The sequence below is a fragment of the Carettochelys insculpta genome, chromosome 17 (genome assembly GCF_033958435.1).
Source record: "Carettochelys insculpta isolate YL-2023 chromosome 17, ASM3395843v1, whole genome shotgun sequence".
Classification (NCBI taxonomy): Eukaryota; Metazoa; Chordata; order Testudines; family Carettochelyidae; genus Carettochelys; species Carettochelys insculpta.
Genome location: NC_134153.1, coordinates 232001 through 258323, shown reverse-complemented (window position 1 = coordinate 258323; position 26323 = coordinate 232001). Strand labels below are relative to the sequence as shown.

Genomic DNA, 26323 nt, shown 5'->3' with positions numbered 1-26323 from the left:
GGGCCCACCCTCAGGTGCCCGTGGGCACACCCTCCCCCAACACCCCCTTTCCTTCCTGGTTGGCTCTGCCACCCTCCTTCTTACCCCTCCCTTTGTGCCCACGCCCCCCCCTTTTGTGTTTGTTAGGGGCCTGAGTCCCTCCCCTGCTCTCACACTCACCTCCCCACACTTACATATATTGACCCCCCCCACATCCCAGTGCACTAGTAGGAGCCGTTTACCATCTTGTGCTGGGAGTTGTGGCCTTTCTTGCACCTCCCTTTCCTCCCTCTCGCCTGCCCCACCCCCACCTGACCAGGTCCTCAGCCTGGCCAGTGGGGGAGGGGTAGCCACTTCCTCCCTCCCTTTTCCTCTCCCCCTCCCCCCCCCACTCCTTCTTAAAGTGCCCTACCTCTATAAAACTCCTTGCCCTGCGCCCCTCATCATGACCTCCACAACCGCCAGGGGGACATCGGGTGGTGCCCCCCTCCCTCTTCCCTCCACTGCTACCCCTTCCACCTTTGAAATGGCGGCCCACTCGTCCAGGGCTGCCGGGGATTTTGCCATCGTGTCAGTCGAAGGCGCGGGCTCCGGGGCTCCTGCTGCCCCTGCCCTGGCGTCCTCCTCCAGCAACTCCACCCCGAATCCACACCCCCCAAAAGGGCAGGAAGGGCCAGGGGACCAAAAAGGGCAAGAGCCCTGCCCGGAAGGCCAAACCTCCCGTGGCCGGGCCCTCCACCCCAGCTGCCAAAACACCTGCTGCAGCTTCCCCTCCTTCCTGCCCCCCTGCTCCCTCCACCCATCCTGAGGGCTCTGATCCCCCAGCCCCCAGGTCGTACGCCCAGGCAGGGGCGGATGCTGCGCACCCTGCTCCTTCCGCCTCCGCTCGGAATACCATCCTTGACGGTCGCGGCTCCTTCCCCGCGCTCACCAGGAGGCACAGAGTCCGCTGCCTCGCCCCATGTGGAGACCTTCGTGCAGGCGTTGGCACGGGTGATGGGGCCCGTGGCCTTGGTGGCAGCCTCCTGGATGTTCGGGAGGATCGTCTTCTTCCTGGCTTTGGAGGCCGCTGCCCAGGAGGCGGTGGAGAGGGGCTTGGCGGTAGGGGGCATCCATGTGCCCCTGGAGCCGCTGGAAGACCTGGGTGTGCGGGTGGTGTTCTCTTCTCTCCTGCCCTTCCTCCCCAACTCCGCCCTTCTGCCTTTCCTTGCCACCCTGGGCTGGCCTCTGTCGGTCCTGAGCCCCCTCCCCCTAGGCTGCAAGGAGCCTGCCCTCCGACACGTGCTTTCTTTCCCCCGGCAGGCTCGTGTACAACTGTCGCCGGCAGCAGCACAGGGTGGGGTAGCCCAGGAGGGGGCTATACTGCCCCCTGGCCCGGCACGAAAGAGAGGAGCCTGGGGCCTCCTCCTGCTGAGGTTCTGGCTGCACTTCTCCCCGCACCTCCTCATTCTAGCACATCCCATCCGTGGCCCCACTAAGTCGTGGGACCTACTTGTCAGCCTCCACCTGGCTATGGCCAAGGTGGCCATTTATAACACCCGGGAGAGGAGGCCTGCGACTGTGGGGCCTATTTCTGCTCCTCCCTCCACTCACGAATCCCGGCAGAGTTCCTTTGGGCGGCGTCCACTGGCTCTCTCGACACCTTCGAGGGGCAGTGGGCGCTGTCCGGGGTTCTCTGCTTAGTGTCCCCTTCTGGTTCCCTCGTTTTAAACCTTTGACCCCACTCCCGTCCCTGTTTTCTCTGTGGTTGTCCCTCGCACTCTGTTGGGGCCATGGTTCTTTTAATGGGTTCCCTCTCCCATTAAGAGGGGCCTTTTAGTTGTGGGCGGGCTGCACCCACCCACTCCCTGGTCTTCAAAGAGGGCCCTGCATATCTTCCTTCTAGAAGGTTCCTGAGGCTTCCAGGTGGGTGTCTGTCACAACTCACAAATAGGAGGATGACATGAAGACATCCTACTTGTTATCAAGTGACCGCCAAGAAGATTCATAGAATCATGGAAGAGTAGGACTGGAAGGGACCTCGAGGGGCCATCGAGTCCAGCCCCCTGCCCTCATGGCAGGACCAAGCATTTCCTAGACCATCCCTGAAAGCCATTTATCTAACCTCTTCTTAAATATCTCCAGTGATGGACATTCTACCACCTCCCTTGGCAATTCGTTCCAGTGTTTGATCACCCTGACAGTTAGGCACTTTTTCCTAATGTCCAACCTGAACCTCCCCTGCTGCAATTTCAGTCCATTGCCTCTTTTTCTATCCTCAGAGGCAAGGAAGAACAAGTTGCCTCTCTCTGCCTTATGACACCCTTTTAGATACCTGAAAACTGCTATCATGTCCCCCCTCAATCTTCTCTTTTCCAAACTAAACAAGCCCAATTCTGTCGCAAGCATTCATTTGGATCCTGCGTCCAGTGGGTCCCTCCTGCAAGGCTGGAGGAGGCCCTTTAGAAGTGTGTGTGCTTGTACCTGCCCACCTCCCAGGTTTTCCAATAACATCTGAGAGCTGGGCCCTAGGCTTAGTTGGGGGAGGACATTCAAGCCTAGAGTTCTTATCCGTATCTGGGTATTAGCATAGTGGCCTGTGAATGCAAGGGATGGCAGTACAGCGGTGTGAGGCTGAAGGGGATCAGACTTTTTTCAGCAAAGGAAAGTTGTCCTGTGTTTTTGAGTGGAAAACTACAAGGCAGAAGGATATAAAATTACTGCAGCTGAATCTGGGTTTGGGTGGGTGGGTGGGAACATGGGTGTGTAGGAAGAAACAAAAAGAAACCTGATGAGAATCAACAGGGGCAAGTGCAGGGTTGTACACTTAGACCAGAAGAATCCCAGGCAATGATACGTGCTAAGGGCAGTGCTACAGAAAAGGGCCTGTAGATTACAGTTGATGAGGGGCTGGATATGAACTGAGTGTGCTTTTGCTGCTGAGAAGGCTACTGGTACACTCTTCCCCCGCCTTATGAGGGTCATTCGTTCCTGAAAAACCCCTCTTAGGGCGAATTCTCGTAAGTTGAAAATGTAATTATCATTAATTTCAATGGGAAAAAAAATTATGCATTCCTGGGCCCCAAAATGTGCACCCATTTATGCTAAAACACCACCAAATCCCATTAAATCTGGTGCAAGGGGGTGGGCAGAGCAGAGCAGGGCGGGGGGAGGCAGCCCGGCCTGAGTGCAGCTTAGGTTAAGTGAGGAGGGGGCGCTGCCTGGGGCTGGCCGTGTGGGGAGCTAGGTAGGCACAGGGGGCCCCTGGCTGGTGAGGGGCGATGCCTCTCTTGCACGGGGCTGCACAGCAGAGAGGCCCCACCGGCAGCAGCTGAGGCGGCAGCGGTGGGTGAGCCAGGCGCGAAATGGAAGGGAGCGCTACAGACGGCGAGCGGCACCCAAGGCACAGCTGTGCAGGGCGGGCAGCGGCGTCCCCCTAGCTGCCCGGGGGGTGGGCAGGAGCAGTGGGGCTGGGATGGGCTGCGCTCCCAGCATCCATGTCTCGCAGAGCGTCATGATCTACTGACGGGACTCGGACGAGTCTACCTCCCCGCACCAGACTGCCGCCCTCTTGCAGGGTGCTGCTGCCCCCCTGCACAACCTTTTTGTCAAGATCAACGCAGCCGACTCCATCCTTGGTGCTTGCCTACCAGAGCCGCCAGCCTCCAAATCGGTCCTCGTAGATGCGAGAAATGCCTTGTAAGCTAAGTAGGGGTATTAAATGAAACTCCTCGTAAAGTCGAATTCTCGTAACTCGAATGGGTGTATCTCGGGGTATGACTGTATAGTGGGGTGCATTGATAAGAGCATTGCCAGCAGATTGAGAGAAGTGACTATTCCCCTTTTTTTGTCACAGATGAGGCCACGTCTGGAGTATTGCATCCAGTTTTGGGCCCTTTCCCCCACAACACTATAGAAAGGATGTGGACAAACTGGAGACAGTCCAGTGGAGGGCAATGAAAGTGATTAGAGAGTTGGGGCACATGACTTTGGGTAAAAAGATGAGGGATTTGCACTTATTTTATTTGCAGAAAAGAATGAAGAGTGGGGATTTGATAAAAGCTTTCATCTACCTGAAAAGGGGTTCCAAAGATGATGAAGCAGCTGGCAGAATGAGGAGCAGTTGTCTCAAGTTGCAGTGGGGAAGTTTAGGTTGGCTATCAGGAAGAATGATTTCAATCGGAGAGTGGTGAAGCACTGGAATGGGTTGCATAGGGAAGTGGTGGAATCTCCATCCTTATAAGTTTTTAAGGTCAGGTGACAAAGTCCTGGCTGGAATGTTTTAGTTGGGATGGTACTGCTTCAAGAGGGGGTTGGACTACATGAGCTCCAGAGGTCTCTTCCAAATTAATCTTCCATGAGTCTATGGAGGGAGAGGAATTTCTGGGAATCATTACTAAAATAAATCCAAGCTGGCTCTCTCATCCTCTTGATCTTTCCATGCATGGCTACAGCTGGATCCTGGTTACTTAGCTGTGTTGCTAGCCGATGCTGGGGGCTATACCACTGCATCTTCACTGCTATGTTTAGCCATACTGGCTCTGTTGGAGCTAGTACAAGTATATATACCTAAGCTACAGCCACACATCCAATGGCAGCATAGACATACAGCATGCCTAGAGGTAATACCCATCTGTCACATTTCGTCTGTCTTTTATCTTTTTAAATTGTTCACGCTTAGCATAAGGACTGAAGCCTCTTCTCTGTTTGGAAAATACTACCCCAGCACAGCTAAGGCCCCACCAGCAATCTCAATAATGAAAAAGTCTGAAGAAAGGGACAGTAATGGTAGAGGAGAAGGTGAGGATCCAAATGGGATCAGTAAACCAGTGTAGGACTTCAGTTCTTTAACAGTGAATGGTCTGTAGAAAAACCCTAACCCTAATAGAAAATGATATGCCTGTGATAGAATGCTAGAGGCTGGGTTAAAAGCCAGAAAAAAGATTTTCTTCTTCTATATATCTTTAGAGTTATTGTTGTAGAACCATGTTCGTGCTCCTCCCTATTGAATTTTGTAGAACTTTTTCACAAGTGGCTTAAGTATTTGTACTATGCTGTCCTTTCCATACAGTACAAGTCATGTTACCAGCTGACCGTATAAAGACTAAAAATATCCTTCACTGTTAAACTGGGGCAGACTTTTACTGTAGCTCACTCTAATGAGGGTCTGTCTCTCACAGAGGATTCTCAATATTTGGAGCCACAGGGAATAGTGTCTAATTTTAAAAAAAGCATAAGAAACCAGACGCACTGTTGGGAGACATGTCCAGACAGTATATTTAAAATATTTACACCAATATGTGAAGAATCCCTGCCTCATTGCATATTGGAATGTAAAATTATGTGATTGGATAACTCTTGTCAGACAAGATGTGGTTTTTGTTTCACACAAGTAGATTGATTTACTAATTGTCACTATTTCTCTCAAGGTTACACAAACTGACCACTTCACTTCTTACAGTCAGTTGGACACATTTATGGTCTCAAAGGCTTTGACATCTGGAAACTTGTCGCAGGAGAAATTAACGAGCAGCTGCTTGGTTCCATTCTTGGTGGGGATGATTTCAACCAGCTCTGTCGAGCTTTGCCTGGGCTTTAGGGATGGCATTCTAAAAACCCAAAACAGAAGAAGAAAACGTCAGTTGAAAACATCCTTGTATTTTATAATTGAGATTATCCACCAGTCATCCTCCCGATACATCTGTCAGCAGGCAGGGGAACTTTCAGAGATGCCTGAAGGACTTACTGTCCAATGCTGACTTGGGAAGTGAGTAGCTAGCTCCCTTGGGCCACTTTCAAGATCCCTGCTCTCAGCGTCTCCCACAGCAATGACACGGAGCGATCTAGCATAATTCATATAGTCCCAGGTCAAACTTAATTCAGGCCGAGTTAAGAGTGTAAAGGATGGTCAATGACTTAAGAAAAATAACTGGAGACACTGAAAGAGGGTGTTAAGACTCCCCCTCCCCACTTAATAAGAATAAATTGTAGCGAGAAAACAAAACAGCAGTCACGTGGCACTTTAAAGACTAACAAAGTGATTTATTAGGTGATGAGCTTTTGTGGGACGGACCCACTTCTTCAGAAGCCCAAACCATTGAATTTCAGGATATTCTAAATTAAGGGTAATTTTTTAATTAAATTTTGGAATGTCCGGAAATGCACAATTATGGTTCTTCAAATAACCTTTCCAAGTCTTACACTCATGGTTTTCTTGCAGATCAGATTACAGGAGAGGGATGTAGAATAGCTACTACACAATTTAAGAGGTGCTGTGCATATGCAGTAGGTTATTTAGAGTTTTGTTAGCATTTTCACTTCCATTTGAGGACATGCAGCAGTAACACCAAAGAGCATAGACAAACAGACATTTTGGGCATTTACACTTGCCAAATGCATGTAGAAGTTTGCATGTGCACTTCTGTGAAGGGCAGATGGAGGTGTGGCCAAAGTTCCCTCTGTTTTCATCTATGTGTGGAATAAGTTATATTATGTGCACCGTGGCATGTACAGATGTGCATCGCCAGTAGAAACACATGTAGGTGGCCTGCCAATATCATCAGTGTAAGACATTAATGATCCAATACAGAAAAATGAACTGGGAGGCATCTATTTTATTCCAGCTCTTTATGGCTGACCCTTTCCTCATCTCTCAGTAGTGCTCCCTAATGAGTAAAGGTTGCAATTTATCGACCTTTTCTATTTTTACGTCTCTCAAAACAAGGATATTTCTTGAGTTTTGAAACCAAGGCTGAAAAAGCCATGTTTGGCTTTGGTTCCTGTTTAAGAGACAGTCTCGTCTTTAAAACACATATTTATCACAGTATTCACCAGTCCTTCCCTACTGTACCCCCTTAATTAATGTTTTAAATCTCAAAATAAACTCAAAATTGTACAGCTTTCAACATCTTAGCAGGTCTGGCTTTCCAAAAATTGTGTGGTAGGTCTATAGATTATCAAGACCCAGGCCCTCTTTGTACCTTGGAGATCGATTGGGGTGGGGGAGATACATTTTCAGAAGTATGGCCTTCTTCCAAGGGTGCCATTTGTTGGAACAAATTTGAACTGGTTTCCATTTTGAAGTTCAGGCACCAATCTGCATACTGACATCCCATGGGTGGTGCGGGGATTGCTGGGCTCCAGGGCAAGTTGGGATGGTGCCTGGCTACATGCTCCTGCCAGGGGCAGGGGGCAGAGCCTCAGGTGGAAGAGGAGGGGCTGGGGCAGCCAGTGCAGCACAGGGCCCCCTCCTCCAGCCAGCTACCAGACGCAACCAGCCTGTGCTGTGCTGCAGCCTCCCCTCTCCCCGCAACCAGCCCTCAGAGTTGCCCGGAGCATGCCCTGTGAGACCCTGGTATGATTCAGCGGGCCCGGTGCTGCGGCCACTGCTACTGCTGCCTGTTCTTTGGAATCGTTGGGCCCCAGGGCAGTTGTCCCCTGCCTCCCCTCCCGCACCACCACCCCCTGGCTACCCAGAGAGTGTAGCACTTTGGAGTCACTACAGGGCTGCCTCCTGGGAATTAGCACTTGGCAGCGCTGGAGCACTGTCCGCCAGTGCTGTCTTACCTGGAGTTCTCTTTTAATTCCCAAAACACCCAGCCCTAACTCCTGTTGTGTGTGTCCTTTGTGCCAAGAATTGAGTGTCCTTGGACTTACTCTATCTTGAGTTTTCCTTTGAGCAGGTCGCTGCCTTCTGCCTGCAGCACACAGTCTTTCACCTCTTGGTCGAGAGGATTGGTAAATGTCACTTCCACGGTCAGGGGTTCGTTCACCTTTGCATCACCGATCACCTGCATAGACCAGATATTTGCATGATTCCTCTCTGAAGCAGAAAATATGGAATTGTAGTAAGAAATGACAAGCACTCTCAAGACACTCCACCGTGGCAGCATGAAAACAGGGCATCTCTCTCTGGGAAAGGCAGTGGGTGTGGGAAGCAAAAGGTCTGTTCATACTGTCTCAATCTCCTTTCAGCTTTGCCCTTCTCCAGCAGTGACTCTGAGGTCAGATTAGCTGGGCAGCATAGCCAAAGCACTCTTTCTTTCCAGGTGGCAAAGGGGCAGATCTTTACCTGTATGACAAGGTCAGGGTTATCCAGCGTGATGCTCCTTTGCACCACCACTTCAATCCCACTTTCTACTTGGCACAGAGCAGTTACTTGAATCATATTGTCTCTAGTTAAATGTTGCTGGTATGCAGCATATTCTATCTTAATGGGAAATTGTTTTTCTGAAAAATTAAAAATAAAATACAATTTAAATGAAAATTTAAAATATAAATAAGAGACACACTTGCAAACGTCTAACAAATATTTTTGACCTAAAATGAATATTTTCTTATCACCCAGTATGTGGTGCTTGATAGGACATGAGATTTCCCTGCTTTTTCCCACTTCCTGCTGTCATTGTGTGTAGGGCTGTCAGGGACTGGGGTTAATCTGTTCTCTTCAGTTCTCTTTCTGTGTTATTTCCTGTCCTCTTTCTCCACCTCATTCTTCCTGGAAGGTGATAAGGCAGATAACTTGCCACTTTGCATTTTCTTAACTGACTAGTGTCTATTTAATTGTTATGGAAAAGTCCACTCAGGCCCTATCCAAGACTAATGCCTAAGGTACACATCACTTGGAGTTGCTTGTGTGGAGTTTCTGCATTTTTCCAAGCCTTTTTTAGTCACACATATTTTACAGTATTTTCCGTTCTTATTAATGATTCAGGCTTCTTAAGATATAGTTAAACATGGTGTTTCTGACACATTTGAATCTGCAGTAATTTCATTCCCTCCCAACAAACCACTTTTCCACCTTCTGATGTGCTGTTTCTCTGCATTATAAAAGTCCCTGTAAATTTCCCAAAGCCCCTTTGGCTCATCTTGCTTTTTTCACTCTCCTTCTCTTTTCCATGCTAGTTTCTGTTAACTGAGTATTCTGGTTTATTTGACATCACCTCTTTCATTTCTGGTATGTTCCCCTCCCCTACATTTTTGAACAATGTTTTGGAATCATAATGGAAAAGTTTTATTTCTTACATTTTTCTCAGAACTTTAACCTGCTTTGTATTAATTTAAGACCCTTTCCCATTGCAACTTTTGTAGTAGAGTTCTTCATTTCCTGAGTTTTGCCACATAGAATCATAGAACACTAGAACTGGAAAGGAGCTTGAAAGGTCATCAGGTTCAGTCCCCTGTCCTCACAGCAGGACCAGCCCTTAATTCTAGACTAGCATTTCTTAAACTGTGTTCTGTGGTACACTGATGTTCCATGAAGAACTCACAGATGACACTTTTTTGATATCACACATTGATGGTATATATTTTCTTTTCTTACTTCTTCATTGTTGTGATAGGTGATTACATCACTTCGTTTTGTTTTTGTTGTATATATTGCCGTTTGGTTATTTTGGTTTTTTTTTTTTTTTGGTCTGACAACAATATTTTGAAGAAAATTTTCATAGGTGTTCCACATAAAAAATATTATTGCTTGGTGTTCTGTGGTCTCAAAAGGTTTAAGAAACACTTATCTAGATCATCCCTGATGTTTATGTAACCTGCTCTTATATATCTCCGATGAGGGAAATTCTACAGCCTGCCTAGGCATTTTATTCCGGTGTTTAACCACCCTGACAGTTAGGAAGTTTTTGCTAATGTTCAACCTAAACCTCTCTTGCTGCTACTTAAGTCCACTGCTTCTTGTACTGTCATCAGGCATCAAGGAGAATAATTTTTCTCCTGCCTCCTTGTCTAATTCTGTCATGCTTTTACAACAAACTTGTTTCTTTGATGACAAAATTATATGAAAAATTACCTTCTTTAGAAGCAAAAGTAGCTGATAAGGAGTCCTTCCATACTTCATGAATTAGCTTCCCAGTATACATAGTAGTCCAAGCAGTCGCATTTGCCTTTACAGTCTTAGTAACAGAGGTCAAATTTCCAAGAACCAAGTTTAGGCTGATATCTTTGCCAATCTTTAAGGGCCCATCAACCTTGAACTTTCCTGAGATGTCAGGCTTTTGATCAATCTCTGGACGCTTCTCTGATGTGGCAGCAAAACCATGTGCTCGACTCACCTTACTGAGAGCCTTTTTAAACACCTCTCTTTCCTTCCTAGAGCCTATCAGAGAGAGAGAGAGTGAGAGAGAGAGAAATGGATGCAAATAATAATAAAGTTTAAATATCTCAATTTTATGTTCAGTGTAGTTGTGACTGAGTCAGCCCCAGGATAATTAATTAGAGAGACAACCAATTTGTATTTCCATTTTTATCAGACAATGCTGATGTTTACCCACCAGTATGAAGGGCCTGCCTCCAGGGGACTGTTTCCAACTGTTTACAAAGCGGGTCTTGAAAGCTCATGCTCCAAAATATCTGTTAGTGTATAAAGTGCCATAGGACTTCTTGTTGTTCTTGAAGATACAGATTAACATGGTCTGTACTTGTTTACAACTGTACTGTCTGATACTTGTTTACATCAGCTACTATTAACGTCTTTCACAGTTTCTCTTCTGAAACTTGAGACCACGAAACATTTTAAGTTCAGAGAGGAACTAAAACTTAGTTCGCAAACCTCCCCTCACCCCACTTTTGCTATGACTATACAAATGGTAAATGTAAACTTCAACTTGCTTCACTTTATTGTGCAATATGAGGCAGCTCTGTAAGCTGATGGGGTTGACAGTCCTTCAGTTTAATTGAACAGGCTAAGTTTGAATACATCTTGGATCTGAAGAAGTGGGTCTGTCCCTCAAAAGCTCATCCCCTAATAAATTATTTTGTTAGTCTTTTTAAAGTGCTACTTGGCTGCTTTTTTGTTTTGACTTGAATACACAGTTTTTTTCCATCGGTTCTTGCCCCCTTTAGACATTTTTAATAGCAGACTGTGTCTTACTGACGTGCACATGCAGACTGAGCTGTCATATGTTTGTATTCTTTATTTTCCACTAGTAAAAATGAAGTGCAAATTTAGAGGCTAATTCAGATATCTCCCTTTGTAGTCTGATGTTAAAATCTCTTTGTTTTAGAAAGCAGACTTTTAAATTTTGGATGCTATAACCTAATAGATTGAAATGCCCACTGACTCCTTCCTGTGGAATTTGCAATCTGCTTTTCTATAGGTACTATACAGAAGCCTAATAATTGTTCTATAGAATAGCAAATGCAATTTGAGAAGCCTGTGTTACGAGGATGTCAGGTAATTAGAAATAGAAATAATATGGCACAAAAGTATGCATTTCCATCTCCCTCCTTTTCCCACCACTGGAGGAGCCACAATTGTCAATTTTGTACTAGCTGTCATAGAACTTGCACAGATACTGGCTCCTACTACACTGTGTCTAGCAGTTTAAGAATGAAGCTTTTGTGCTGCCATCAAGAAACAGGATTTTTCTTTACCTTCTACATATTTGTAATCTTTAGTGACATCTATGGGCTCATAACTGCCTACTGCCTTGGTGGTGATGAACTGCCCAACTGACTTGGTGTCAGAGAAAAGTGGCTTTTGCTCTCCAGTTCTGATGTCATATTTCCAAGTGATACGGTCTGCATTCACCTCCGCAAATACAAATGGAGTGTCATGGTCCAGGTCCACATCTCCTTCTTTGATGGCTTTAAGTGAGGCAGGACCACACTGAAATATCCCTAGAATATCAAGGAGAAGGAAATCAATTGGGGCTAGACTAGACAAAGCACTCTACTACATTGCAAGCAAGGCACATTAGGCATAAACTGTGTGTCAAAGACCCTTGAATCATACAGCCCTGCCACCTCACTCCAGGTCTCTCCACATTACAGTTGTCCAGTATATTCAGAAGCATAGCTTTTGTATTGATTTCATGATGAATCAAATTTATTGTATGCTGCCATCTAATTTTGAATAGCTGCCAACTTGAGTGTAGCAAATGCAGGTGTCTCTGAAGGAAGCTGGACAGGGAAGGTTGTTTGGTATTTTGGCACCAAGGAATATACTGTTGTTTTAATGGTGGAAAAGGATTCTGGTTCTTGGGCAAGGAGAATAATGATGGTTGGCCAGGGCTGATTTCCTCATTCATCTCCCCAGCAAGTCCTATAGTGCTGCAGCTTAAACATTTTCTTGACCTAAAATCTGTTTACCTTCACTTCTCTCCTGGGGAGTTGCATCCAGAATTTGCCATCCATTATAGGAGGGCCCCAGGTCACTTCGGGTAAACCAACTTTCATTCCAGACATGGAAATTCCTGGTGATGAAAATAAACGTGGTAAATAACTAGTTGTGTAGTGGGTTTGAGGATCACTGATTCTTTCCACTTCCACATTTCTGTAAGCCCAGATTCTCTGGTTCATGCTGAAAGATGGGGGTGGGAGCAGGAGGTTGGGGGAAGTCTTCCTGTTGTCTTTGCGGCTTGTTGAGCCAGGGGCCAGTTTGGCCCAGGACACAACTCACTGCAGCTTCAGGGCATTTCTAATTTATGTTCAGTTTATACAGCCCCAAAAGCATTTGTGGCAGGAATGGATTACATGAGTGCAGCATTGTTCTGACCATGTCTTGTGATGTGGGAATGGCCAAAAGGTTGATTCAGAAACTCATCTTCCTCAAGGGAACTCTCTAGTAGCTAATCGTAGAATCATAGAACAATAGAGGTGGAAGAGACCTAAAAAAGCCATCGAGTCCAGCCCCCTGCCCTGGGCAGGACCAAACCCATCAGATCAGCCCACCCAGGACTTTGTCGAGTCAAAACTTAAGTACCTCCAGCGATGGAGACTCCACTACTTCCCTGGGTAGACCATTCCAATGCTTCACCACCCTCCTAGTGAAAAAGTTTTTCCTAATGTTCAACCTGGACCTTCCCAACCACAACTTGAGACCATAGTTCCGTATTTTGCCATCCGTGACCACTGTGAACAGCCTCTCTCCAGCCTCTTTGCAACCTCCCTTCAGTAAGTTGAAGGCTGTTATCAAGTCCCCCCTCAGTCTTCTCTTCTGCAGACTAAACAGTCCCAATTCCCTCAACCTTTGTTCATAGGTCATATGCTGCAGCCCCCTAATTATTTTGGTTGCCCTCTGCTGGACCCTCTCCATTGTATCCATATCCTTCCTATAGTTGGAGGCCCAGAACTTGACACAGTACTCCAGATGCAGCCTCATCAAAGCCGAATAAAGAGGAATAATCACTTCTCTGGATCTACTGGCAACGCTCCTCTTGATGCAACCTAATATGCCATTCGCCTTCTTGACTACAACAGCACACTGTTGACTCATGTCCAGCTTTTTGTCCACTATAACTCCCAGGTCCTTTTCTGCAGATCTACTACTAAGCCAGTCGGACCCCAGCATGTAACAATGCTTGGGATTCTTCTGGCCCAAGTGCAGGACTCTGCACTTGTCCTTATTGAACCTCATCAGATTTCTTGCGGCCCAGTCTTCCAATTTGTCTAAGTCACTCTGGACCCTGTCCCTACCCTCCAGCATATCTGCCTCTCTCCCTAGCTTAGTGTCATCTGCAGACTTGCTGAGGGTGCAATCCAACCCCTCATCCAGGTCATTGATAAATATGTTGAACAGAACAGGACCCAGAACCAAACCTTGGGGCTCTCCACTAGAAACCGACCGCCATCCCGACATCGAGCCGTTGATCACTACCCTCTGGGCGCGACCTTCTAGCCAGCTTTGTATCCTTCTTACCATCCATTTATCCAATCCACATTCCTTTAACTTGCTGACAAGAATATTGTGGGAGACCGTATCAAAAGCTTTGTTAAAGTCAAGATACATCACATCCATTGATTTTCTCCTATCCACAGAGCCAGTTATCTCATTGTAGAAACTAATCATATTGGTCAGGCATAATCCATGCTGATGACTATTCCTGATCACTTTCCCCTCCTCCAAGTGCCTCAAAATGACTTCCTTGAGGAGCCCCTCCATGATTTTTCCAGGGACTGATGTAAGACTGACCAGCCTGTAGTTCCCTGGATCATCCTTCTTCCCTTTTTTAAAGATGGGCACTACATTTGCCTTTTTCCAATCATCCAGGATCTTTTCTGATCTCCATGACTTTTCAAAGATAATGTCCGAGGGCTTGTCAACGACATACGCCAACTCCCTCAGACCCCTTGGATGAATTAGGTCCGGGCCCATGGATTTATGTACATTTAGCTTTTTTAGATAGCTCCTAACCTGTTCTTTCCCCACCAAAGGCTGTCTACCTTCATCCCACAGTGCACCCCTTGTCGCATTAGTCTGGGAGCTGTCCTTGTCCGTGAAAACAGAGGCAAAGAAAGCATTAAGTACTTCAGCTTTCCCTGCATCATCTGTCACTGGGTTACCTCCCTCATCCAGTGGGGGCCCCACACCCTCTCTGATCACCTTCTTCTTGCTAACATGCCTGTAGAAACTTTTCTTGTTATCCTTCACATTCCCCGTGAGTTGCAATTCCAGTTGTGCTTTCGCCTTCCTGATAACTGCCCTACATTCTCCAGCAATACCTTTATATCCCCCCCTAGACATCTGCCCAAGTTTCCACTTTTTGTAAGCTCCCTTTTTGTGCCTAAGTTTTCCAAGGATTTCCCCAGTAAGCCAGTCTGGTCTCCTACCATATATACTTCTCTTGCTGCGCATCGGGATGGTTACTTTCTGCGCCCTCAATAGGGCTTCCTTAAAATACTGCCAGTTTTCCTGGACTCCTTTTCCCTTCATGGTAGCATCTCGGGATTCTGCCTATCAGGTTCCTGAAGATGGCTTTCTGAGCTTCTTGCAGCAAGGCCATGATTGCGAATGCAGCCATAATTATTAAATGGCAGCTAAGTTTAATACTTTTCCTAGCCATCATACCTCCTAATAAAACATTCTCTGTGAGGCATGGTTTTCCCAGTGGTTTCTGTACTTGTCTCTGGTGGCTAAGAAAATAACAGAGTAAATAATACTGAAACAGCATGACTATTAATTATTTTGATGCTGCTGTAAACCATATGAAATAAATTATACTGTTTCTGGATCAGGCTTATCTCAGGAAGTAACGGTCTTCATTATGGGCCCTCAGCACATCCGGCCTCCATTAATGTACAGGAAACGTGCTCCTCATCAGTCACATGTAGCTTACTGTAGCAAATGTTGTAATTCAGTCACTGTTCTGGTTGGAGAATCTCCAACAGAAGTTATGGCTGGGAGTTTCATTGGGAAATGTAAAATAAACAAGAATTTTATGTCTAAGATAAAATTGTACAGTCCCAGACATTTTATAGTTATATAGAAAGCCTTGGACCTGGTTTGGAAAGGTTCTGAGGACTCTTCACTTCCATTGGTTTCACCATGGTTTGAATCACAAGGGCTAAGAGAATCTGGTGCTTGTGCATTAGATAAAGGGAGAAGGTGAAAAATGTGAGAGGCTCTTTGTGCTCTCCCTTCCTGAGCACAATCTCGTGATAAATTTATACCTTAATTAATGCATCTACCATTTCTATAATGGGCATAATTCTGTGGATTTTCACCCTAGTAACTTGTTCTGAGGACGCATTATATCTCGGAGAAGGAAGCCTGTATCCTGCTCATGCTGAAAGTTCATATCTTCATTTTCATCCTTTTAAAAATCTCGATCCGAATTAACCCACTCTCATTGTGTGGTATGTCCAGGCTGACACCTTAGATTTTATGTTGACGTTAGTCTGACAGCTCTGTTCTTGTTAGAACGCGTTCTAATGTAAGTGACTTTCACAGAATTATAGAATCCAAAGGCAGGAAGACAGTTTAGGAGATCACCTAGTCCAGCACCCTGCCTAAAGCAGGATCGACCCGAACTCAATCATCCAACTAAATCATGGATGTCAAGCCGGGTCTTAAAAAACTCTAGAGATGGAGATTCCACCACCTCTCTGAGTAAGGAAGTCCAGTGCTTCACCATCCTTCTGGGAAACAGTTTTTCCTTATATCCAGCCTATGCCTCTACTTTTGTAATGACAGATCATTGCTTCTTGTTTTGCCATCAGTCACTACTGAGAATAGCCTCTCTCCATTCTCTAAAGAGCCCCCTTTCAGGAAGTTGAAGGCTGCTATCAAATTGCCCCTCATTTTTCTCTTCTGCAAACTAAATGAGCCCAAGTGCCTCAACCTTTCCTCATAGGTCATATACTCCAGCCCCCTAATCATTTTGTTGCCCTTCACTGGACACACTCCAATGCATCCACTTCCTTTCTGTACTGGGGGCCCCAGAACTAGACACAGTACTCCAGATGTGGCCTCACCAGTGCCCAATAGAGGGGACTAATAATGTCTCTAGATCTGCTCAAAATGCTCCTTCTAATGCAACCTAATATGCTGTTAGCCTGTTTACTCATATCCAGCCTTTTGTCCATCATAACCCCTAGGTCTCTTTCTGCTGTACTTCTGCTTAGCCAGTCGGTCCCCAGCCTATAACAATGCTTGGGATTCTTCCATCCCAAGTGCAGGACTCTACACTTCTCCTTGCTGAACTAATCAGATTTCTCTTGGCCCAATCCTCCAATTTATCCAGGTCACTCTGGATCCTGGCTGTACCCTCCAACGTATCCACCTTTCCCTCTAGCAGACTTGCCCTAGAATCGATCGTTTGGGCTCTCCACTTGAAACTAACCACTAACCAGACATAAAGCCATTGATCACTACCCATTGGGCCCAACCATCTAGCCAGGTTTTTATTCAGCTTACAGTCCATGTATCCAATCCATACTTTCTTAATTTTTGGGCAAGAATGTTGTGGGAGACTGTATCAAAAACTTGCTAAAGTCAAGGTATATCACATCCATTGGTGTCTCCATGTCCACAGAGCCAGTTACCTCATCACAGAAGCTAATCAGATTGGTCATGTATGACTTGCCCTTGGTGAATCCATGTTGACTACTCTTGATCACTTTGCCCTCTTCCGAGTGCTTCAAACTGATTCAAACCCCTCCATGACTTTTCTGGTGACTGAGATAAGGCTGACTGGTCGACAGTTCCCTGAGTTATCTTTCTTTCCTTTTTTTAAAGATGGGTACTATATTTGTGTTGTTCCAATCATCTGGGACCTATGCCAATCTCCACAAGTTTTCAAAGATGATAACCAAAGGCTCTGCAATGACATCTACCAATTCCATCAGTACCCGTGGATGCATTAAATCTGGACCCATGGATTTGTATACCTCTGACTTTTCTAAATAGCGCTTAACCTGTTCCTTCCCCGCCAAGGTCTGCCCACCTCCTTCCCATACTGCATTGCCTAGTGCCGTAGTCTGGGAGCTGACCTTGTCTGTAAAGACTGAGGCAAAAAAAGCATTGAGTACTTCAGCCTTTCCCATATCATCTGTCACCAGGTTACCTCCCTCATCCTGTAACCACCCCACACCCTCCCTGTTAGCCCTCTTATTGTTGACATGCCTGTAGAAACCCTTCATGTGGCCCTTCACATTTGTTACAATTGTGCTTTCACTTTCCTGATTTTTTCTTCAGCATTCTCCAGTCTCATATTTATACTCCTCCTTAATCATCTGGCCAAGTTTCCACTTCTTATATGCATCTCTTTTGAGTTTAAGCTGACCAAGAATTTCTCTGGTAAGGCAAGCTGGTTGTCTACCATTTGCTTTTCTTATTGAACATTGGGATGGTTTGTTCCTATGTCTTCAGTAAGGTTTCTTTAAAATACTGCCAGTTCTCCTGAACTCCTTTCCCCTTCATATTCATTTCCCAGGAGATCCAGACCATCATTTCTCTCATGGAGTCAAAGTCTACTCTTCTGAAATCAAGGGTCTGTATTTTACTGCTCACCTTTTCTTCCTTTTGTCAGAATCCCGAAATCTACCATCTTGTGATCGCTGCAGCCCAGGTTGCCATCCACTTCTATTTCGCCCACTCGTTCTTTCCTGTTTGTGAGCAGCAGGTCAAGTTGTGGATGGCTCCTGGTAGGTTCCTTCAGCACTTGTACCAGGAAGTTATCCCCCAAATTCTCCAAAAATATCCTGGATTATCTGCGTGCTGCTGTATTGGTCTCCCAACAAATGTCCAGATGATTAAAGTATCCAATGAAAACCAGGGCCTGTGATCTTGAAGCTTCTCTTAGCTGTTTGAAGAAATCCTCATCTACCTCGTCTACTTGATCTGGTGGTCTATAGCAGACACCAACCACAACATCACCTCTGTTGCTTCTGCCTCTGAGCTTAAATCCAAGACCCTCAACTGGCTTTTCTCCCTTCAATATACTGGAGCTCTGAGCAATCATATTGCTGTGTCATATACAGCACAACTCCTCCTCCTTTTCTCCCCGGCCTGTCCTTCCTGAAGAGTTTATACCCTTCCGTGACCATGCTCCAGTTATGTGAGTCATCCCACCAAATCTCCAGTATTCCAATCACTTCATACTTCTTCGACTGTGTCAGGGCCTCTAATTCTTCCTGTTTGTTTCCCAGGCTTCTTGCATTTGTGTACAAACACCTTAGATAGTTATCTGATGGACCCACTTTCTCCTTTTGAACCAGGGTCCTCTTTTGTTGTTCCTTCCTCCTTTCTCACTCACCTCAGGGCTTGTGTCACCATCCCCTTATGAACCTAGTTTACAGTCCTCCTCAGTAGGTTTGCAAGCCTGGCCGCAAATATTTTCTTTCCTCTCTTGGGTAGGTGGATCTCTTCTCTTCCTAGCAATCCTTGTTCCCATAACACAATCCCATGGCTGAAGAAGCCAAATCCCTCTCTGCAAGACCACTTGCACAACCACACACTTACTTCCATGATTTGACGATCCCTAACTGGACCCCTTACTTCAACAGGGAGAATGGACGAGAACACCACTTGTGCTCTATATTCCTTGATCTTCCTTCCCAGAGTTACATAAGCCATAGTGATCTGCTTAAGGTTGTTCTTTTCTGTGTCATTGGTTCCTACATGGAGAAGTAGGAAGGGGTAATAATCTGCAGGTTTGGTGATTTTTGGAAGTCTCTGTCACATCTGGGATTCTCATTCCTGGTAAGCAGCAGACTTCCCAAGATTCCAGGTCTGGATGGCAGATTGATGACTCCATCCCTCTTAGGTGTGAGTCCCCATCCACCACCACCCATCTTCTTCTCTTGGAAGTTCTGGTCGTAGAACTACCATCCCTAGGGCTATGCATCCCATGTCTTCCAGCCAGTGGGGGTCTTCTTTTGATCCCTTCCATGAGAACTCTCTGCCACAGCATTCTCCACCATAACATCCATGCAGCGATCCTGAAAGTGGTTGCTTACCTCCACCAGAAAAAGAGCTATCTGAACTGACTTCCTTCTCCTGGAGGTTACATGCTGCCAATTTTCTTCCTTGTTCTGTACTGACCTCACTGGTTGCTCAGCCTGCTGTGCCTGCAGGAATAAATTCTGCCTTCTGTCGAGGAAGTCTCCATCTTCTCTGATGGACTGGAGGGTTGATATTTGCCCCTTAAGTCCTCTAATCTTTTCTTCCAAGATGGCATCTAGCTTGGACTTGGTACGTATGAAATCCCTTCTATCTTCTGGGAGGAAGACCAACGTAGCACAGAGTGTGCAGGTCACAACAGCTGATTTATCAGTGGACTTGTCATTACCCATTTTTCCCTTTCTTCAGAGAATTCCCTCAGATAATATCAGTGCTGCCTTGAAGCGCAAAAGAAACAAAACGTACAAGACCAAATAAGATGGGGCTGTGCCCAGGGTAAACTCCCAGGCAAACTCCCCTGTCAGCAGCTCCCAGCTGGTCACACTCCCACTAGTCGCTAGCCTCTGGCTTGTGAAGCCTTCTCTTCTTTGATCCCTTCTGCCCCTGGTGAGTCACAGGGGCTGTGTCTACACTACCTCCCTGCTTTGAAGGGAGGATGGTAAGTAGGGTGTTGGGAGTTTATTAATGAAGTGCTGCAGTGCATATGCAAAATTTTGAGGAGTGAAGGGACTTTGAAGTTGGCCAGGCACTTCGAAGTACCGGGGGGTGAGCCACGGCTAGATGAGAGCCGGCATTTCGAAGTACCAGGGGGTGAGCCACGGCTAGATGAGAGCCGGCGCTTCGAAGTACCAGCACGTGAGCCACGGCTAGATGAGAGCCGGCATTTCGAAGTACCAGCGGGTGAGCCACGGCTAGATGAGAGCTGGCACTTTGAAGTACCGGGGGGGTGAGCCACGGCTAGATGAGAGCCAGCATTTCAAAGTACCGGGGGGTGAGCCACGGCTAGATGAGAGCCGGCACTTCGAAGTACCGGGGGGTGAGCCACGGCTAGATGAGAGCCGGCATTTCGAAGTACCGGGGGGTGAGCCACGGCTAGATGAGAGCCGGCACTTCGAAGTACCAGGGGGTGAGCCACGGCTAGATGAGAGCCGGCACTTCGAAGTTTAACACTTCGGAGGTGCCGCGCGGGGGAATTTGCTTAATGAAATGCTGCATGTGCACCGCAGCACTTCATTAATAAACTCCCAACACCCTACTTCCCATCCTCCCTTTGAAATAGGGAGGTAGTGTAGACACAGCCAGGGGAGAGGCTCAATCACTCACAAACACACTAACTGCCACAGTAACTGAGCTCAATCAGTAACTGAAATTCAGATTCAAATTCAGAAATTGAAATTCACACAGACAATCAGCTTATCAAACTGAAATGCAAATTCAAATTCATGTTGAATTAGACACTGTACTAAATGATGTACATATAGATAAATAGTGTTGATGATTGAGAATTATTGTGCTCATTGAACAAAGAGACCACAGTTTGGGTGTGAAGATTGGGGTGACTAATTGGTGGTTTCCATAATTTTTATTGTTTTGATGTTTGTTTAATAATGTATGTCTTGTTCTGAGTTGCGGCTTTAACATTATGCCTAGTGTGGGAACTTTGGTTGAGGAGTTTGTGTCTATCTCACCCATCAATGGCGATGACAAAAATCATATTCTTGACTTGCATCTGTAAGTCCCAGTGGGGTTAAAGCTTAATACTGCAGATATTTAGAAGAGTAGCTGGTTACCAGACACTGTCACCTCCCATACGCAGAGGATTTCCAGAAATGTCATAATATTCATCTACGGTCAGGTTTCTATTCACATCATGGGCGGAGTTGAAATTTGAAATTGTACGAGTAGGAATCCCCAGACTTCTGAGAACTAAGAAAAAAACAAAACAAATAATTAAAAGCCTGTATTTCTGAGAAACATTTCTAGGCACCTATCCTCAGCTAATTGATCATAGCCAAACCAGGCTCCAACATTACCGGTGCACTGAAACATGCCTCAGTATACACTGTTTAGTGTTTAGGAGTTCCCATGTACCATGATGAGTTGTGTTTACGGAAGTCCCTTAGGGATTGTTCCCCCATGTGCCGATCAGAGCACTGATGCCCACCTTCTTGCTCTCTGGGGCTCCCCACTATCCTCTCCTGCTGGGCCAGGTCCTCTGGCCACCCACAGTGAAGACAAAGAGTTGGGAGTTTCCATCCCCATGGAGAGCAATGAAGACTCGAAACCACTTCAGCTCCGGGAAGATGCACTTCTAGGGCACAGACCCTGGAAACCAGCATCCAACAGGAATCAAATCCCCCAATAAATCCTTCTTTCTTCATGTAAAAGTTCTATACAGTTAAAGCTCATCAGATTAAGCTCCACTGAGCAATGAAAGAGAAATATACTCAGAGGTTTCTCCCACCAGGCAACTGTTTATACTGGGCCTGATAGTAAACAAAAGTATATTTATTAAGTATAAACAAAAGAATTTAAATGGTTGCAAGTGAAAACAGCCAGATCCAAGTTACTAAATTAAAATGAATAGAAAATGCATAGCTAGTTCTAATTCACTAAGCAACTTAATACATGCAAATTCTTACCCTAAACAGCTATTCTTATTTCAGGCATAATCTTCAAGTTAGAGATGATTTTTTACTCTGACTTGGGTCACATGTCTTTCTAGACCAACCACCTTCTCGGCTTACAGGGCAAATAAGGCTCTTTACAAGCAGCTGAGTTGATCAACGAGCATTAGGCTTCCAGAGTGCCAGTAATGACTCTCGTTTGGTCGTTTAAAACTATAAACAGACTCACACTTAATATTTCTAACTTCATGTACAAAAATGATACATGTAGCAACATGGAATAAACAGATCCAGCTTATAACTGTAAAATCAGTATGTTTCACGACCAGTTTTGCATAAAGCATCTTCAAACTACGCATATTCGTATTTACAGCCCAGTTCTCATAAAGCATGGGGGAGTACATCACAACATGCCTCAGTATATAGTGTTTGGCATTTCCTATAACGGAGCCTGTGCAACAAACACGTCTGTGATAATGAAACATACCTGTGGTTAGCACTGATGCAAAAACCCAGCATTGGCCATATTTAACAGGTTGAAATCCTGTCCCCTTCCACTTTCTAAGGATTTCAACACTTCCACTCCAATTGCTTGGACTTGTTCCATCTCTGTAATCTCCACTCCAGTTTCCTACCAGCACTCCCTTATCATCATTGCTGTTGATCTGGGGGAAAATACCATAGATTAACTCATAGCATAGCTCTGTGGTAGAAGAAGGAAGGGAGGGAGAAACAGCCCTGTGTGGCATGCACTAATAATTAATACCTACAAAAGTTATAGAATTGCTTTTTCGTCAATAGATTTCAAAGTGCATCACAGTCTGTACTCTATGGATCACCACAATGTCCTTAGATAGGGCTATTCTCCCTATTGTATAGGTAACTGAGGCCCAGGGAGGCTGAGTGCCTTTCCAAAGAAACACAGAGAGACAGTGACAGAGGAAGTTTTAGGCTAGTGTCCGCATTATTGAATAAGGAGCAAAGACTTCAAGGAACTGCTTTGTAACAAAGAAGGCATCTTATTGTTAGGGAAGTAAGAGGTAGATTGTAGCAAAAAGAGAAATATTTAGACCCCTTTGCTCCTTCCACCCAAAGATAAAAGCTGGAGGTCAAAGCATTGTAAGTATGTTAAGAGCATCATGTTAGGGTCCATGTGCCAGCTGGTGCCAGTCCACAGTAAGTGTATTCCCCTGTGCCAGATTGCTGCATGCTAAGTTTCAGAATAGACAAGCCACTAAGTGGGGAAATACAAGAAGTCCTGTGGCACCTTATAGACTAACAGGTATTTTGGAGCATAAGCTTCAGTGGGCAAAGACCTGCTTCGTTAGATGCATGGGGGGTGGGGGAGTTTCAGAGGGGTATTTAAAGAGTGGGGTCCCAGTAAAAGGGAGGGCAGAGATGACGAGGTCTATTCAGCAAGGTGGAAAAGGCCCATTATCAGCAGTATGTATCAAAAGAGTAAAAAATAAGTCACATCAGACAGGGGCATATGGCCCATTGTCAGAGTCTAATGTGGAGATATTAACAACCAGGGCAGAGAAGCTCCTTTTGTAATGGGCCAACCACTCCCAGTCTCTGTTTGATCCTTGGTTGGTGGAGTCAAATTTGCAAATAAATTGCAGCTCAGATATTTCTCTCTCCATTTGATTTTTGAAGTTCCTTTGTTTTAGGACTGCTACTTTTAAATCTGTTACTGAGCGTCCAGGAAGATTGAAATGTTCTCCCACAGGCTTCTGTACATTACTGTTCCTGATGTCTGACTTATGTCCATTTATTCTTTTACATAGAGACTGCAGTTTGGCCAATGTAAATTGCAATGGGGCATTGCTGGCACATGATGACATATATTATATTAGTAGATGTGCGGGTAAAGAAGCCCCTGATGGTGTGGTTGATGTTAGCTCCTGTGATGATATCACTGGTGTAGATATATGAGCAGAATTGGCAGCGAGGTTTGTTGCAGGGATTGGTTCCAGGTTCAGAGTTACCGTGTTGTGATTTCTAGTTGCGGGTGAGAATTTGTTTAAGGTTGGCAGGCTGTCTGTAGGCGGGGACAGGCCTGCCTCCCAAGGTCTGTGAGAGTGAAGGATCATTGTCCAGGATGCGTTGCAGATCACTGATGGTGCGTTGGAGAGGCCTTCAGTGAGGGCTGTACATGATGGCCAGTGGTGTTCTCTTGTTTTCCTTGTGAGGCCTGTCTTATAGCAGGTGGCTTCTGGGTACCCATTTGGCTCTATCAGTCTGTTTCCTCACTTCCTTAGGTGGGTATTGTAGTTTGAGGAAACCTTGGTAAAGGTCTTGTCTCTGTCTGATGGATCAGAGCAAATACGGTTGTACCTCAGTGGCTGGCTGCATACAATGGATCGTTTAGTGTGCCCTGTGTGGAAGCTGGAGGCGTGTAGATAAGCATAGTGGTCTGTGGGTTTTCAGTATAGGGTGGTATTTATGTGACCATTGCTTATCTGCACAGTAGTGTCCAGGAAGTGGCTCTCTTACGTGGACTGGTCCAGGCTAAGGTTGATGGTGGGGTGGAAACTGTTGAAATCTCTTCAAGAGCCTCCTTCCCATGGGTCCAGATGATGAAGATGTCATCAGTGTAGAGCAGGTAGAGGAGGGGTGTTAGGGGATGAGACCTGAGGAAGAGTCAGCCATAAAAATGTTGGCATACTGTGGGCCATGTGAGTGCCCATAGCAGTGCCACTGATTTGAAGGTATAAATTGTCCTCAAATCTGAAATAGTTGTGGGTGAGGACAAAGTCACAAAGCTCCGCCACCATATGTGCCTCGGTCTCGTCAGGGAAATGTTCCTAACAGCTTGGAGTCCATCTTCATGTGGGATATTGGTGTAAAGGGCCTCTACATCCATGGTGGCCAGGATGGTGTTTTCCTGGAGAATAAAATCCTACATCTAGGAAAATGGGGAAGAGCCTTTTCCATGTAACAATAACCTGCCTATAGAATTTCTTGACAGAAGTGATCAAACAAGCCCTAGTTTAGGTCCCAGGAATGGAGTCTGTAAATACTACCAGAACCACTTATACTCTCTCTTTACTGGGGCAAATGGAGCTCTGAAATGCTTATTTTGTCTGACAACTAGACGCCAAAAGTAATAGATGCCTCAGAAATACCCTACACTAGGAAGATCTTGCAGGTGCAAATCAGGTGGTTATTCATCATTGTGGTTTCTGAGCTTTACTTCCCCGGGAAGGTGAATACAGCGTTTGTATCTTCCAGCTACCTTTAAAGAAACAGTTCGCGGTTTTGGCTTTTACAAAGTTTCTAATGGTGATTAAATTGACCCTTTACTTACCATGGCACTGAGCACACGGCCCACGTGTTTGGGATCATTTCTGCGAGACACGTCAGTGGCAGGGTCTTTACGGTAGCTTAGGCTTCTATCCAGTATAGCAAGGCAAATATTCAGAATGTCTTCTTGAAACTGCGTTTGAAAAATAAGTTAATATGTAGGTGGTGCAAATTGCTCTTTCTTACAAATCTTCAGCCTGAAATGGTCTAAATCAATATTTGAAACAATATCCTACACATTTCTTAATGAGCCCTACTACTGCCAACATAAATTACGGGCTTGATGCAACAGTTACTTGAATGAAACACTCCGGCCTGTGTCATTCATCGGGTCAAACTAGGTGATCACAACAGTTCTTTAAGGGCTCAGAATGTATGACTGTGTAATCAGGGTTGGAACAGTGTGGCCCAGCATTGCAGCAGTTACATCTATGTGCAGAGTCATCCAGCAGAGACTTTAAGATGTTTACAGCTGAACTTTGGGACTCCTAGTTTATGAGAAACACCCAGTTATCATGACTGACCGCTATGTGAATTGGTGTAAAATGCGGCCTGAAATGAGGCCTGAACCCTGTGACCAGGGTCCTGTTATCTAGATATGCCATTGGCAGTGGTGGTGGTGTTGGGAGGAGGCAGAGAATCTGGCTAGTGGCTTCCATTGTCCCAAGAGGTCTCCCAAAGACAGTGTAGTGAAGTGTGAACTAGACATAGCAGGCATGTACAGCTCTAACACGTGAGAAGAAAGGAGGCCCATATACCAAGTTCTTTACTTTGCCTTTACCTGTCCATAGTTCCAACCAATACTGCTCCTATGGTTTATGTTGCCCAGAGTGACAATGCCAAACTCTTCCATCACGTACTCCTGGCGCTCAGCGCTGTTCGACAAAAACACCTCATCTCCTGAAAATCCAAGCAGAGGTGCTGTAAAACCACAAAGGGGCTGAGGTTTGAAAGCTTCAGATGAGCTCCTCTGAACACCCACCCTGTTCTCCTCTCATTCTTATCAATGGATTTTAGAAACTCAACCCTGTTGCTGTTGGGGGTGTGGGTGAAGGAAGACAGAGGACTGAGAAGACCCACATGAGGCTAAGTCTCTGTTCTGTAACGGAAAATTAGTGTGTGGTAGATTCAGGGCCTTGCCTCTTTTCTCAGGGATAGTAGAGTCCCTGGTAGTGTCCGGTTTCAACTCCTCTAGGTGGTGCTGCTGAGCTATGGGAGACGCAGGTCTCAGTCTATGCCTTTCAGGGTAGACAAGGGTCAGAGAGGTAGCAGAGTTAGTCTGTATCTTCAAAAACAACAA

At 45.8% G+C, this 26323-nt stretch overlaps 1 protein-coding gene across 1 annotated transcript in view; it reads right to left on the bottom strand.

Annotated features, from left to right (window-relative positions):
* Nucleotides 1-5419: 5419 nt before the first annotated feature.
* The window catches only part of LOC142022365 (protein-glutamine gamma-glutamyltransferase E-like), a 39561-nt gene continuing 18657 nt past the window's right edge, over nucleotides 5420-26323 (bottom strand). Inside the window, exons 4-13 of the mRNA XM_075012131.1 lie at nucleotides 25805-25923; nucleotides 25028-25156; nucleotides 22205-22382; nucleotides 20881-21016; nucleotides 12058-12161; nucleotides 11341-11586; nucleotides 9758-10063; nucleotides 8030-8187; nucleotides 7615-7748; nucleotides 5420-5567 (exon numbers count right to left, since the gene is read on the bottom strand). Of these exons, the coding sequence (XP_074868232.1) occupies nucleotides 5420-5567; nucleotides 7615-7748; nucleotides 8030-8187; nucleotides 9758-10063; nucleotides 11341-11586; nucleotides 12058-12161; nucleotides 20881-21016; nucleotides 22205-22382; nucleotides 25028-25156; nucleotides 25805-25923 (1658 nt within the window). The remainder of the gene's footprint in view (nucleotides 5568-7614; nucleotides 7749-8029; nucleotides 8188-9757; nucleotides 10064-11340; nucleotides 11587-12057; nucleotides 12162-20880; nucleotides 21017-22204; nucleotides 22383-25027; nucleotides 25157-25804; nucleotides 25924-26323) is intronic.